Genomic DNA, 14,619 nt, shown 5'->3' with positions numbered 1-14,619 from the left:
TTTGGTCTTGTTCTATAGTGGAACAGTTCTGGAAGTCAGTTTTTTCGACAATTTCTAAAGTGCTTAAAATTAATTTACAACCTAACAAATTAATTGTGCTTTTTGGAATAATTCCTCAAAATATCCATGGTATCTCTTTGTCTGACCAACATGTTATTGTATTTGTTACATTGATAGCTAGGAGGGCCATTTTGTTGAAGTGGAAGGATACATCAGCTCCCACTTTGTCACAATGGTTCTCTCAAGTGATGCTATGTCTTAGTTTGGAGAAAATTAGAAGCTGAACCTTTGAACCTAAGTTTGATTTTGAGAAAAGATAGGGTTCATTTGCTCGTTATTATCATTTGATAGATTTCCTCCATGATCTAATTGTAAATTTTTGGCACATTTTTTTTCTTGCTGGCAGTTTGATGTTTATCTTTAGAAGCTTTTTGTATGACGCATGGCTCCGGGATTGAACACCTAATGGGTTTTTTTTCCTCACTTTTTCTTGCTTAGTAGGGTTTTTTTTCTCTTTTTTTTTAATCACCAAAATTTTTTCAATCTTTAAAATAATGTTTTTTTTCTTGAGACATTGTAAGTGTTGCTTACTTCGTCTTGTTAATTTTGGATAATAATAATAAAAAGATTTGAAAAGGAAAAAAAAATAACACCAACGATATCATACAGTACTGTGCAAAACTCTCGAAGACACGTATGTATAGCTAGGGTGCCTAAGACGTTTGCACCGTACAGTATGTGTCAACATGGAGGGAGAAGCAAGTTTGTATATCATGTGGGAGCAAAGGATGTTGGGAATGGTGAGGCTGAAACACTATGGGAGGGGTGTGGGGCAGATTGCAGAGAACAATGGGGCGGGGGGGGGGGTTGCTGTTGACACAGGTGCAGACACACCCAGCCCTGAAACACCAGGCAAGGTCATTCCATCCCAAACAATTGGTTTATTGATCATTACAGAATGTCTCTCTGGTGCTTCCCACTCCCTCCCCTCTCCCTTCCCCTTTCCCCAACCAGGATTCCCCTCTCCCTGTCCCCTTCCCACTCTCAGTCCACAATAGAGACCCATATCAGAATCAGGTTCATCATCACTCACATATGTCATGATTTTTTTTTTGCAGAGGTACAGTGCAACACATAAAATTACTACAGTATTGTGCGAGAGTCTTAGACTCCATGGCTATGTATATATGCCTTAGAGTTTTGCACAGTACTGTCTTGCAGAACACTGTTCATACAAACACCCTAGTTCAAAGTCGTTGTCAATGGAATATAGTACAAACATGACAAAAGCAAGATGCTAGTTAAAAGCAAGGTTAAATAAATAGATCTTGAGCTGCTGTTTAAAAGTGTCAACTGAGTCATCATCCCTTATAGTTTTAGGTATTGGGTTAGGTATTCCAGCTCAGGAGCAGAGTTCAAAAAAACTGACCTGCCAATTACCTTTTGAGGGAGATTGTTTAAATTTAAGAGACCGATGAAGAATACCTGCGAGCTCAAGCAGGGTTATAAAACAAAAACGATTCTGTGGTATTCTCTGGTCCCAGACTATGGAGAGTTTTATAAACAAGTAAGAGAACTTTAAAAATCAATTCTAAAAGATACAGGATGCCAATGCATAGTAGTTAGGACAAGTAATACCCTGGCTTTAAACATTAGAATGGACTTAGAATGCAATGCATCATCAAAAACTAGAGCATTTTTTCTTTCAATGGTTAGAGTCACTTCAAAAGCTTTGGCACAGTTTTAGAAATGACAGAATTTTTGTTCCCTGATTGGAAAGATTGATAGTTTCATTTCTACAATCCAAAACACAAGATTCTTTTTTACTGAGCATCCGACAGAGGCTTTCTTTTGGCTCAGATGTTTGTAGTCATCACGTTTTTAGCCGTTTAGTTCCCATGTATAAAGATTGGAGCAGAATTAGGCCATTCAGTCCTTCGGGTCTGCTTCTCCATTCCATCATGGCTGATTTATTATCCCTCTCAACCTTATTCTCATGCCTTCTCCCTGTAACCTTTGATGTGCTGACTAATCAAGAAACTATCAGTGTCAGCTTGAAATATACCCAAGCACTTGTCCTCCACAGCTGTCTGTGGCAATGAATTCCTCAGATTCACCACCCTCTGGCTAAAAAAATTCCACCTCATTGGAATTAGAACTAGAGCACTCAGGGATCTGTTCTGGGACCCCTACTCTTCGTGCTTTTTATAAATGACCCAGATAAGGAAGTGGAGGAATGGATTAGTAAATTTGCTGATGACTGTGGCAATTGGAGTTCAACCCAGATAAGTGTGAGGTGGTTCATTTTGGTAGTTCAAATATGATGGCAGAATAGTTATGGTTAGAGACACTTATAAATCTCTAGAACACTTTTAAAAAATTTAGATGAAAATAGCCTTATTGAGCAGATTATTTTCATTTACACAATCCAAAACACAAGCATCCTTTTTAGCATGTGCTAATATTAATATTATTGTGTGACTGTACATGCTGGATCATAACCCTATGTGCTGTGTGAGACTATATGTAGTGTGTTTTGTATTGTGGCCCCAGAGGAATGATGCTTTGTTTAGCTGTATACAGTACATGTGTATGGGTGAACGACAATAACCTTGAACTTAAATAACAAACTTGGTCAAGTTTTTAGCCATTTAGTAACCAGCAATAAATAATAATCGCACTATTTTACAGAGTTCTGGGTTGAGAAGTATACTCAGAAGCCACTTTATTAATTACTTTCTGTACCTACTAAAGTGGCCACTCAGTCTATGTTCGTGGACTTCTGCCGTTGCAGCCCATGCACTTCAAAGTTCGATATGTTGTGCATTCAGAGATGCTTTCCTACATGCCACTGTTGAAATGTGTGGTTATTCGAGTTACTGTTGCCTTCCTGTCAGTTTGAACCAGTCTGGTCATTCTCTTCAGACCTCTCTCATTAACAAGGCGTTTTCACCCACAGAACTGCTGCTCACTGGATGTTGTTTTGTTTTTGCACCATTCTCTGAGATATTCAATCTGGCACTACAATCACTCCATGGTCAAACTCACTTAGATATCACTTCTTCTCCATGCTAATGTTTGGTCTGAACAACAACTGAACCTCTTGACCACATCTGCGTGCTTTTATGCATTGAGTTGCTGCCACAGGATTGTCTGATTAGATATTTGCGTTAATGAGCAGGTGTACAGGTGTGCCCAAAAATGTGGCCATTGAGTGCATGATGCTTTGAAGTCAAAACAAAAATCTGATCTTCACAAGTTCTGGTAGAGAAACGTGAGCATTCCTGGCTTCGACTACTTACGTGGACTAACTGCTCCTGTGTGTCAAATTCCCGTGTACATCCTTCCCAATGGCAGTTAGTTTCATAAATGACTTCCGGCTCTTGCTTGCTTTCGTCTTTATCCACTTCCTCTTTGACCAGCGTCATTCCTTCCGGCTGCTCCTGTGGTGGAGAAACCCAGTTTTGAATTGAACTCATGAATATTGCCATCAGTTCTGGTCACCTTTAGAGTGGGTGCAACATTAGACAGGTATGTACAATTGATGGAGATGACAAAGTACACTACAGCAGAGTACAGGCCCTTTAGCCCATGGTGTTCTACTGATCTTTTAACCTACCCTAAGACCAATCTAACCCTTCCCTCCTACATAGCCCTCCATTTTTCTGTCATCCATGTGGCTATCTAAGAGATTCTTAAATGCCCCTAATGTATCTGACTCTACCACCACTCCTGGCAGCATATTCCATGCACCCACTAATCTCTACGTAAAGAATTTACCTCTGACGTCCCCGCTATACTTTCCTCCAATCACCTGAGAATTACTGTACCCCGATATTAGCCATTTCCTTTTCTTTATTAATCTTTTTATTGATTTAAAAGGAACATAAATACAAACAAGAGGAGAATTATCTCAAATATATATATATATATATATATATATATATATCAATAACAATACAAATTGAGATTAAGATAGACATTATCAAATTATACATATTGTTAAGTTAGTATAAAATATATAATAAAAAAAGAAATACAGCAATTCTCCTCTTATCAATTCATGAAGAGGAAAGAAAAAACTTTGAATTTTAAATGAAGAAAAAAAAACCCTACTACACTATATTAAAAAAAAAGTAAAAAGGGACTGGGCAGTCCATTTTGAGGATACGACCAGAAAAAAAAGAAAGACTTTCTGATCAAATCTAAAACTTTGAAAAAAAATTGGAAGAGTAATAAATCAAATTAAATGAAAATATTGAATAAAAGGTTGCCAGATTTGCTCAAATTTAAAGGATGTATCAAATGTCCAACTTCTTATTTTCTCTAAACTTAAACAGGACATAATGGAGGAGAGCCAATAAAAGACCGTAGGTGGATTAGAGCCCTTCCACTTCAATAAAATGGCTCTGTTAGCCAATAAAGTCAAAAAGGCTATCATACGTTGAGCGAAAACAGGAATGTTTCCTGCTTCCAGTATAAGTCATTTCCATCCTGGGAAAAAAGTCCCTGGCTGTCAGCTTGGCCTATGCCTCTTATCATCTTGTACACCCTTATCAAGTCACCTCTCATCCACCTTTGCTCCAAAGAGAAAATCCCTATATTGCTCAAACTTTCCTCATACGACATGCTCTCTAATCCAGGCAGCATCCAAGGTCAATCACCTGAATTCCAAAACTCACTGATATTTGCCTAGCCATGTTTCTGAAGGACCGAAGGCAATAATGTTACTGTAATTGATTTACATGCACTTTCTACCTCCCATTGTAATTTGTAACCCACGTCCTGGCTACCGTTTGGAGGCTTGGATATACAATAACTCCCATCAGGGTCTTTTTACCCATGCAGTTTCCCACAAGGATTCTACATCTTTCAGCCCTTTTTCTAAGGATCTGATTTAATTTTTTACCAACAGAGCCATGCCACCCCATCTGCCTACCTGCCTGTCCTTTATATACAATGTGGATGTTAGGGTCCCAACAATGATCTTCTTTCAGACACGTCGCAGTGATGCCCACGATGTCATAGCTGCCAATCTCTAACTATGCTACAAGATCATCTACCTTATTCCGTATACTGCGCGCATTCAAATATAACTCCTTCAGTCCTGTATTCACCCGTTTTGATTTCGTCCCCACATTACACTGCAACTCATCCCACTCACTGCAATTTTGCCCTAACATCTGCTTCACAGTCTCACTGCACATGGCAGACTTGTGCATGTGGCTCACACGGGGGCATGTGGATTGGAGATATATTCTCTAAACAGTTTAATTTCACCTACAGAACTCATAGGTGGGTTAGAAAGTTGGGTTGTCAACCTTCACTCAGGAGCTTTTAGCAAGAATCTCCCAACCTGGGGTCCACTGATGCCCTGCTTAATGGAATTGGTCCGTGCCATAAAAAGGGTTGGAAACCTCAGTTTGGCAGATAATACAGTGCCAGTCTGGGAGATTCTGGGTAGCTTCTAACCTGACACTATGAACATCAATTTCTCTAACTTCCAGTAATTTCTCCCCCTTCCCCCCCCGTCTCGTTCTTTCTGTCCCCCGCCCTTCACCCAACCATCTACTCACCTTCTCACCTGTCATCTGCCAGTTTTCCCTCCCCCCGCATTATTCTGGAGGATGTATGAGGTGTTTCTCCAACTGGAGAGTGGTCTGGCCGTGGCAGTAGAGGAGGCCATGGACTGACATTGGTATGAAGCAGAGAGTGGGAATAAAAGGATCCTTTTCTGGTTGGCTGCCAGTGACTAGAGATGTTCCACGGGGTCAGAGTTGGGACCACCTCTTTTTATGTTATATATAAATGATTTAGATGATAGAATAGATGGCTTTGTTGCCAGGTTCGCAGATGATACCAAGATTTGTGGAGGGACGGGTAGTGTTGAGGTAGGATGCAGAAGGACTTAGATAGATTAGAAGAATGGGAAAGAAAGTGGCAAATGAAATATAATATTGGAAAAAGCACGGTCATGCACTTTGGTAGTAGAAATAAATGTGCAGACTATTTTCTATATGGGGAGAAAATCCAAAAATCTGAGATGCAAAGATACTTGGGAGTCCTTGTGCAGACGACCCTAAAGGTTAATTGCAGGTAGAGTTGGTGGTGAGGAAGGCAAATGCAATGTTAGCATTCATTTCAAGAGATCTAGAATACAAGAGCAGGGATGTGATGCTGAGGCTTTATAAGACACTGGTGAGGCCTCATCTTGAGTATTGTGAACAGTTTTGGGCTCCTCATCTAAGAAAAGATGTGCTGGCATTGGAGAGGGTTCAGAGGAGGCTCACAAGGATTATTCTGGGAATGAAAGGGTTATCATACAAGGAACATTTGATAGCTCTGCGTCTGTACTCGCTGGAATTTAGAAAGATGAGGGGGACCTCACTGAAACTTTTTGAATGTTGAAAGGCCTAGACAGAGTAGATGTGGAAAGGATGTTTCCCATGGTGAGGGAATCTAGGACAAGAGGGCACAGCCTCAGGATGGAGGGGCGTCGATTTAAAACAGAGATGGGGAGAAATTTCTTTAGCCAGAGGGTGGAATTTATTACCACAGGTCGCAGTGCAGGCCAGGTCGTTAGGTGTATTTATGGCAGAGAGTCACTGGTTCTTGATTGGACATGGCATCAAAGATTAAGGGAAGAAGGCCGGAAGTGGGGCTGAGGAGGGGAGAAAAGGATCAGCCATGATTGAATGGCAGAACAGACTTGATGGGCTAAATGGCCTAATTCTGCTCCTATGTCTTATGGTCATATGGTCTTACGTCAGAATGGGAATGGAAAGTAGAATTAAAATCAACTGCATTAACTTATACCTACAGGAACTATAGGAAAGATGAAAATAAGATTAGGACTTTGATGAGAAAATCTGCAGATGCTGGAAATCCAAGCAACACACACAAAATGCTGGAGGAACCCATCAGGCCAGGCAGCATCTATGGAAAAGAGTAAACAGTCCATGTTTTGAGCCAAGACCCTTCATCAGGACTGGAAAAAAAATTGCGGTCAGAGCAAAAAGGTGGGTGGGGGGAGGAAGAAGTACAAGGCGGTAAGTGATAGGTAAAACCTGGAAAGGGGGAAGAGTTGCTTGGAACATAGGAGATTGAAAGAAGATTTGACAGAGGTATACCAAATTATGAAGGGTATAGATAGGGTAAATGCAAGCAGGCTTTTTCCACTGAAGTTGGGTGAGACTACAACTAGAGGGCATGGGTTAAGGGTGAAAGGTGAAAAGTTTAAGTTGAGCATGAGGGGAAACTTCTTCACTCAGAGGATCATGAGAGTGTGGAACAAGTTGCCTGCGCAAGTGGTGCATGCGAGCTTGAAGTTTGGATAGGTACATTGACGGTAGGGATATGGAGGGCTATGGTCCCGATGGGAGTAGGCAGGTTAAATCATTCGGCATGGACTAGATGAACCAAAGAGCCTGATTCTGTGCTGTGCTTTCCTATGATTCTATGCATCGATTTCAATACATCACAGATAATTATCTTACAACACCTCAACAAAAGCAAAGCTGAATATCTGTCCGTGTGTCTCAGCACGTGTTTGCTAGATGCTACCAGTTTACTTTGGTACTCTGCACTCCACGAGGAATTTTCACTCTCTTACCCTATAAACATATAACAATTACAGCACACAAACAGGCCATCTCGGCCCTTCTAGTCCATGCTGAACTCTTACTCTCACCTAGTCCCACCGACCTGCACTCAGCCCATAACCCTCCATTCCTTCCCTGTCCATATATCTATCCAATTTAACTTTAAATGACAACATCAAACCTGCCTCAACCACTTCTGCTGGAAGCTCGTTCCACACAGCTACCACTCTCTGAGTAAAGAAGTCCCCCCTCATGTTACCCCTAAACTTTTGCCCTTTAACTCTCAACTCATGTCCTCTTGTTTGAATCTCCCCCACTCTCAATGGAAAAAGCCTATCCACGTCAACTCTATCTACCCCCTCATAATTTAAAATCCCCCTCAACCTTCTACGCTCCAAAGAATAAAGACCCAACTTGCTCAACCTTTCTCTGTAACTAAGGAGATGAAACCCAGGTAACATTCTAGTAAATCTTCTCTGTACTCTCTCTATTTTGTTGACATCTTTCCTATAATTCGGTGACTAGAACTGTACACAATACTCCAAATTTGGCCTCACCAATGCCTTGTACAATTTCAACATTACATCCCAACTCCTATACTCAATGCTCTGATTTACAAAGGCTAGCATACCAAAAGCTTTCTTCACCACCCTATCCACATGAGATTCCACCTTCAGGGAACTATGCACCATTATTCCTAGATCCCTCTGTTCTACTGCATTCTTCAATACCCTACCATTTACCATGTATGTCCTATTTTGATTAGTCCTACCAAAATGTAGCACCTCACATTTATCAGCATTAAACTCCATCTATCATCTTTCAGCCCACTCTTCTAACTGGCCGAAATCTCCCTGCAAGCTTTGAAAACCTACTTCATTATCCACAACTCCACCTATCTTAGTATCATCTGCATACTTACTAATCCAATTTACCACCCCATCATCCAGATCATTAATATATATGACAAACAACACTGGACCCAGTACAGATCCCTGAGGCACTCCACCAGTCACCAGCCTCCAATCTGACAAACAGTTATCCACCACTACTCTCTGGCGTCTCCCATCCAGCCACTGCTGAATCCATTTTACTACTTCAATATTAATATCTAAGGATTGAACCTTCCTAACTAACCTTCTGTGTGGAACCCTGTCAAAGGCCTTACTGAAGTCCATACAGACAACATCCACCGCTTTACCCTCGTCAACTTTCCTAGTAACCTCTTCAAAAAATTCAATAAGATTTGTCAAACATGACCTTCCACACACAAATCCATGTTGACTGTTCCTAATCAGATCCTGTCTATCCAGATAATTATATATACCATCTCTAAGAATACTTTCCATCAATTTACCCACCACTGACGTCAAACTCACAGGCCGATATTTGCTAAGTTTACTCTTAGAACCCTTTTTAAACAATGGAACCACATGAGTGATACGCCAGTCCTCCGGCATCATCCTCGTTTCTGATGACATTTGAAATATTTCTGTCAAAGCCCCTGCTATTTCCACACTAACTTCCCTCAAGGTCCTAGGGAATATCCTGTCAGGACCCGGAGACTAATCCACTTTTATATTCCTTAAAAGCGACAGTACTTCCTCTTCTTTAATCATCATAGTTTCGAGAACTACCCTACTTGTTTCCTTTACCTTACACAATTCGATATCCTTCTCCTTGGTAAATACCGAAGAAAAGAAATTGTTCAAAATCTCCCCCATCTCTTTTGGCTCCGCACATAGCCATCCGCTCTGATTCTCTAAGGGACCGATTTTATCCCTCACTATCCTTCTGCTATCAATATAACTGTAGAAACCCTTTGGATTTATTTTTACCTTACTTGCCAAAGCAACCTCATATCTTCTAGTTTTTCTAATTTCTTTCTTAAGATTCTTTTTACATTCCTTATATTCCTCGAGCACCTCATTTACTCCAAGCCGCCTATATTTATTGTAGATCTCTGTCTTTTTCTGAACCAAGTTTCTAATATCCCTCGAAAACCATGGCTCTCTCAAACTTTTAACCTTTCCTTTCAACCTAACAGGAACATAAAGATTCTGTACCCTCAAAATTTCACCTTTAAATGACCTCCATTTCTCTATTACACCCTTCTCATAAAACAAAATGTCCCAATCCACTCCTTCTAATTCCTTTTGCATCTCCTCAAAGTTAGCCTTTCTCCAATCAAAAATCTCAACCCTGGGTCCAGTCCTATCCTTCTCCATAATTATATTGAAACTAATGGCATTGTGATCACTGGACCTGAAGTACTCTCCAACATGTCACCTGCTTCATAGCATATACAAGAGGGAATCTGCAGATGTTGGTAATCCAGAGCAACACAAAATACTGGAGGAACTCAGCAGCATCTACAGAGAAGAATAAAGAGTCCACGCTTTGTGTCAACACCCTTCATCAGGACTGAAAATGATGGGAGAAGAAGCCAGAATAAGAAGGTGTGGGGGAGGGAAGGAGCACAAGCTGGCAGATGACAGGTGAGACCAAGTGAGGAGGAAGATAGGTGGGTAGGGAAGTGGGGAATAAAGAAGCTGGGGTGTAATAGGAGGAAAAAGGTAAAGGGCTGAGATGAAGAAGAAAAAATCTGAAAGGAGAGAGTGGACCATGGGAGAAAGGGAACGAAGAGAGGCACCGGAGGGTGGTTGAATCACCAACGCAAATCCAGGACTGGAGAAAAGAGATGAGAAATCAGAGTAAGAAGTTGGGGGCGAGGAGAGGAAGAAGTACGAGGTGGTAGGTGATGGGTGAAACTAGGAGAGGGGGAGAGGCAAAGTACAGAGCTGGGAAGTCAGTTGGTCAAAAAGATAAAAGGCTGGAGAAGGGGGAATCTGACAGGATAGGGCCAGAGAGAGGTGATAGTCAGGTGAGAAAAGGTAAGAGGGGAACCAGAGTAAGGAGTGGACAATGAGAGAAGGGGAAGGGGGAGAATTTACCAGAAGTTAGAGAAAGTGATGCTCATCAGGTTGGAGACTACCCAGAAGGAACACGAGGTTTTGTTCCTCCAGCCCGAGTGTGGTCCCATCATGTCAGCAGAGGAAGCCATGGACAAGCATATGGGAGTGGGAATTAAAACGGCTGGCCACTGGGAAATTCCGGATGGAGTGAAGATGCTCGAGAAAGCGGCTGCCAAGGATTCATAGTGTGTGCCCACATTGCCTTAGGCTGTCTTTTATTTCTTTTCAAAAACTAAAACTGTGTTTCATATGGGGGCGGGAAGCTTGTAGGGTCTGACAGAACTGCTTGAGGACCATTTCCTGTGAGGTTATAAGATCTGTGTGCAGTGTAAACTATTGTAAAAGTTAAACCTTCATGTTTCATTTGTGAAAGCTGATGACAAACATGTTCAAATTATTGCATAAAAATAAAATATTCTCTGCCACAAAACAACATCATACACTCCAGAAGACTACACAGGGTTGATTAATGTGTAGCTGGCGGTAACAGCTGATGATAACCGGGAACAATTTGTTTTTGAAAAAGACATCACAGGAGGCAGTTTACAGAATCAGCCAAAATTTCTAAATATAAGCAGGCTATTCTAAAAATAAAAGAGTACCCATCTAACTGGGGAGTTAGTGGTGGTCTGCTTTTAAGATTTTAGCACACCATTGAAGAAAAATCACTTTGAAAGATTTTTAAGCTGGCAAATGTACATTTAATGTATAGTACTTTGAACACGATAGCAATACAGGTCATTTTGCCCATGGTTTTGAACTTTCTAACCCACTCTAAGATCAATCTCATCTATCCTAATAGCCTGCCATTTTCCTATCATCCATGTGCCTATCTATTAATTTCTTCAATGTTCCTAATGTATAAACCTCTACCACTGCCCCTGGCAGGATGTTCCACACACCCATCAGTCTCTGTGTAAATAACCTACCTCTGACATCCCTCCCTATACTTTCCTCCAATCACCTTGTATTAGCCACTTCTGCCCTGCGACAAGGTCTGTCTGTCCACTCGGTCTATGCCTCTTATCATCTTATACACCTCCTATCAAGTCACCTCATATCCTCCTTCATTCCAAAGAGAAAAGAGCTCGATCGCTCAACCTTTCCTCACGAGGCATCCTCTCTAATCTAGGCACCATCCAAGATTAATCACCTGAATTGCAAAACTCATTTATCTAGCAATGCTTTGGACCCAAGCAATAACATCACTGCACTTGGAATATTGTGTCCAGTTCTCATCACCTCTTTATAGGAAGGATTTGGAAGCTTTGGAGAGGGTGCAGAGGAAATTTACCAGGATGCTGCCTGGATTAGAGGGCACGTCTAATGAAGATAGGTTGAGTGAGACCACGCTTGTAATATTGCATTTGTTTCTGGTCACCTAATTATAGGAAGGATGTGGAAGCTTTAGAGAGGCTTCAGAAGTGCTGCTTGGATTAGAGAGCATGTCTTATGTGCTTGAGTAAACTAGAGCTTTTCTCTTCGGATGGAAGGAGGATGAGAGGTGACTCGATAGAGGTGTACAAGAGGCCCAGACCGAGTGGACAACCGGAGACTTTTTTCCCAGGGTGCAAAATTGGCATAATTTTAAGGTCTTGTGTGTGGGGGGGTGGATGTCGGAGTTTCATTTCTTTACAAAGAGAGTGGTGGGTTCATGGAATGCCCTGCCAGGGGTGGTAGTAGAAGCAGATGAATGAGGGATGTTTAAGAAACTCTTGGATAGGCACATGGATGATAGAAAAATGAAGGGCTATCTTGGAGGGATGGGTTAGATTGATCTTAGGGCAGGTTAAAAGGTCGGCACGATGTCGTGGACTGAGGGGCTTGTGCTGTAATATTCTAGATGGGGTATATGGGGTGTTCAGAGAGGGGCATCACCTCTGGGCGAAGGGTTTCTTGTGTCCATTCTGGGGACAGCTCACTCACCGTTGCTTCCCGCTAGACACTCAGCTCTCACCTGTGGCTCCAAGCAGCTGTCTGCATGCGACAGCGGCCGAACCCCAGTACGCTGCTGCGGCAGGTGGGCTAAACCGAGTGAGGGTAGCCGGCAGACCTCGTACCCCAGGTGAGATAGGGACATGCCCGCCTGAGCGAGCAAAGTCAGCTCTGGCGGACCGGGCGGACCTACAATGGGATTCAACGGCCAGGGAGGCAGTTTTGCCACACTCCGTGGAGAGCAAAGGGCATGACAAGGCACAGAAGATGTCATGGTCATCCACTGCAGCCAAGGAAGACCCCAGTTTGTGATGCTTGTTCATACCTGACCCGGTCTTCTGAGGGCGAGAGATTGGAATTGCCCCAGTGCAACGGCTTTTCCACTTAAAAAATCTTTCTCACAGGTCTCCAGTCATCCTCGAACACAGTGGACAACCGCCATACCGTACAATGTTCTGTTCTCCTTCTGCACTGATTGGCAACGGTGACTTAAATATTTGCATGAGCGGCTGTTCTATTTCTTGTTATAAAGATCCACTTGAATTGCAAATTCATTTCAGATTCAAGGCCACGATGACTTACACCGAAAGTGGCAAGATCACCTCAGTGTATCCAAGGCACCTCTCGAAGCTGCACTACAAATTTAAATTCTATATTTAATCACCTTCGTATTACAAGGAAAGCAAACAACATGAAGGACAAGACCGTTTCTGTAATTGGTCCCTGAGCACTCTGATAGAAGTTGCATGTATTATAGAATGCATCTGCTACGAGGTGATGTGGTGGTGGGGGTGGTGCTGATTAATGAAGTCGTCACTGTACCTGCTCACTCCCTCCGCCTGGGCTCGGCAGCTCCTCGTCAGCTTTAATCCGCGAGCGCTTGTTTTGCATGGGGTCACCAGTGCTGCTCACCGCCGACTCGCTGGTTGGCTTGCTCTAGAAAGACGTGAGAAACTTCAGACGTGATTGAACACAATCTAATCATGTGCACAAGAGGTTCTGCAGAGGCTGGAAATCCGGAGCCACACACACACAAAGTGCTGGAGTAACCCAGCAGGTCAGGAAGCATCTATGGAGAAGAACAATATAGCCTGAGGTACCGAAGAATGGCATGGCAGGGGTATTGACGTGGTTAGCACAGCGCCGTACAGGACCAGTGACCCAGGTTCAATTCTCGACACTGCCTGTGAGAAGCTTGTACATTCTCCCTGTGACTGTGTGGGTTTCCTCCACGTGCTCTGATTTCCTCCCACATTCCAAAGTAGGTTAATTGGTCATTGTGAATTCTCTCGTGAGTAGGTCAAGATTAAATCGATGATTGCTGGGTGGTGTGGCTCGAAGGGCTGGAAGGGTCTATTCCACACTGTATCTCAATAAATAAATAAAACCTGTTTCTGGTCCATTGAGAAACCATCGGCCCACAGAGATCCACACGTCCCCATTTATGGTCTCTGCTCCTGTTCCTTGAATTGAAAATGTCTCTGGCCTATTTCTGTCATGATTAGCCAACAATGAAATGTAGTGAATATTCAGGAGGCCAGGACGCGGGGAGGAGGGGGAAATTATCATTCATGCTATCAGGTTGGAGGTGACCCAGGCAAACGAGGCTTCCATCCTCCTTTCTGCTTCTCTCTCAGCCCTTCTCTTCTTCTCACCTGCCCATTACCTCCCTCTGGTTCCCCTCCTTCCCTTTTTCCTATTGTCCCCTCTCCCTCTCCTCTCCTACCAGATTCCCTCTTCACCCCTTTATCTCTTCCGCCTTTCCCTTCACAGCTCCTCCGTTCATCCCTCCTCTCCCACCCACCTTCTCCCTCACCTGGTTTTATCTATCACCTACCAGCTTCTACTCCTTCCTCTCCTCCTCCAACCCCCCACAACTCTCTTATTCTGGCTCCTTTCCCCTTCATTTTCAGAACTCGGCTCAAAACATCGACTGCTTATCCCTCTCCATGGATGCGGCCTGATCTGCTGTATACAACTCAAGTTGTATTTCAATAACCATAGTACACTGAACAGCACTATCACTTCAAAGCAGTATGGTGATGAAGAGGCATAGAGCAAGATGATGGATCAGACGTTGAGTGGTGTTACAACTCAATGTCATCAAG

The 14,619-nt window shown here is 42.6% G+C and overlaps 1 protein-coding gene and 1 long non-coding RNA gene across 2 annotated transcripts in view; one reads left to right on the top strand and one right to left on the bottom strand.

Moving 5' to 3' along the window:
• Positions 1-14,619, bottom strand: part of LOC134356082 (transcriptional activator GLI3-like) — a 471,736-nt gene that overhangs the window by 46,554 nt on the left and 410,563 nt on the right. The window contains exons 9-10 of the mRNA XM_063066656.1: positions 13,334-13,447; positions 3,303-3,443 (exon numbers count right to left, since the gene is read on the bottom strand). Of these exons, the coding sequence (XP_062922726.1) occupies positions 3,303-3,443; positions 13,334-13,447 (255 nt within the window). The remainder of the gene's footprint in view (positions 1-3,302; positions 3,444-13,333; positions 13,448-14,619) is intronic.
• LOC134356093 (uncharacterized) overlaps positions 1-14,619 on the top strand; it is a 150,297-nt gene that overhangs the window by 86,424 nt on the left and 49,254 nt on the right. The window lies entirely within an intron of this gene.

Source organism: Mobula hypostoma, chromosome 1 (assembly GCF_963921235.1).
Source record: "Mobula hypostoma chromosome 1, sMobHyp1.1, whole genome shotgun sequence".
Taxonomy (NCBI): Eukaryota; Metazoa; Chordata; class Chondrichthyes; order Myliobatiformes; family Myliobatidae; genus Mobula; species Mobula hypostoma.
This window is presented reverse-complemented; position numbering and strand designations above follow the sequence as displayed.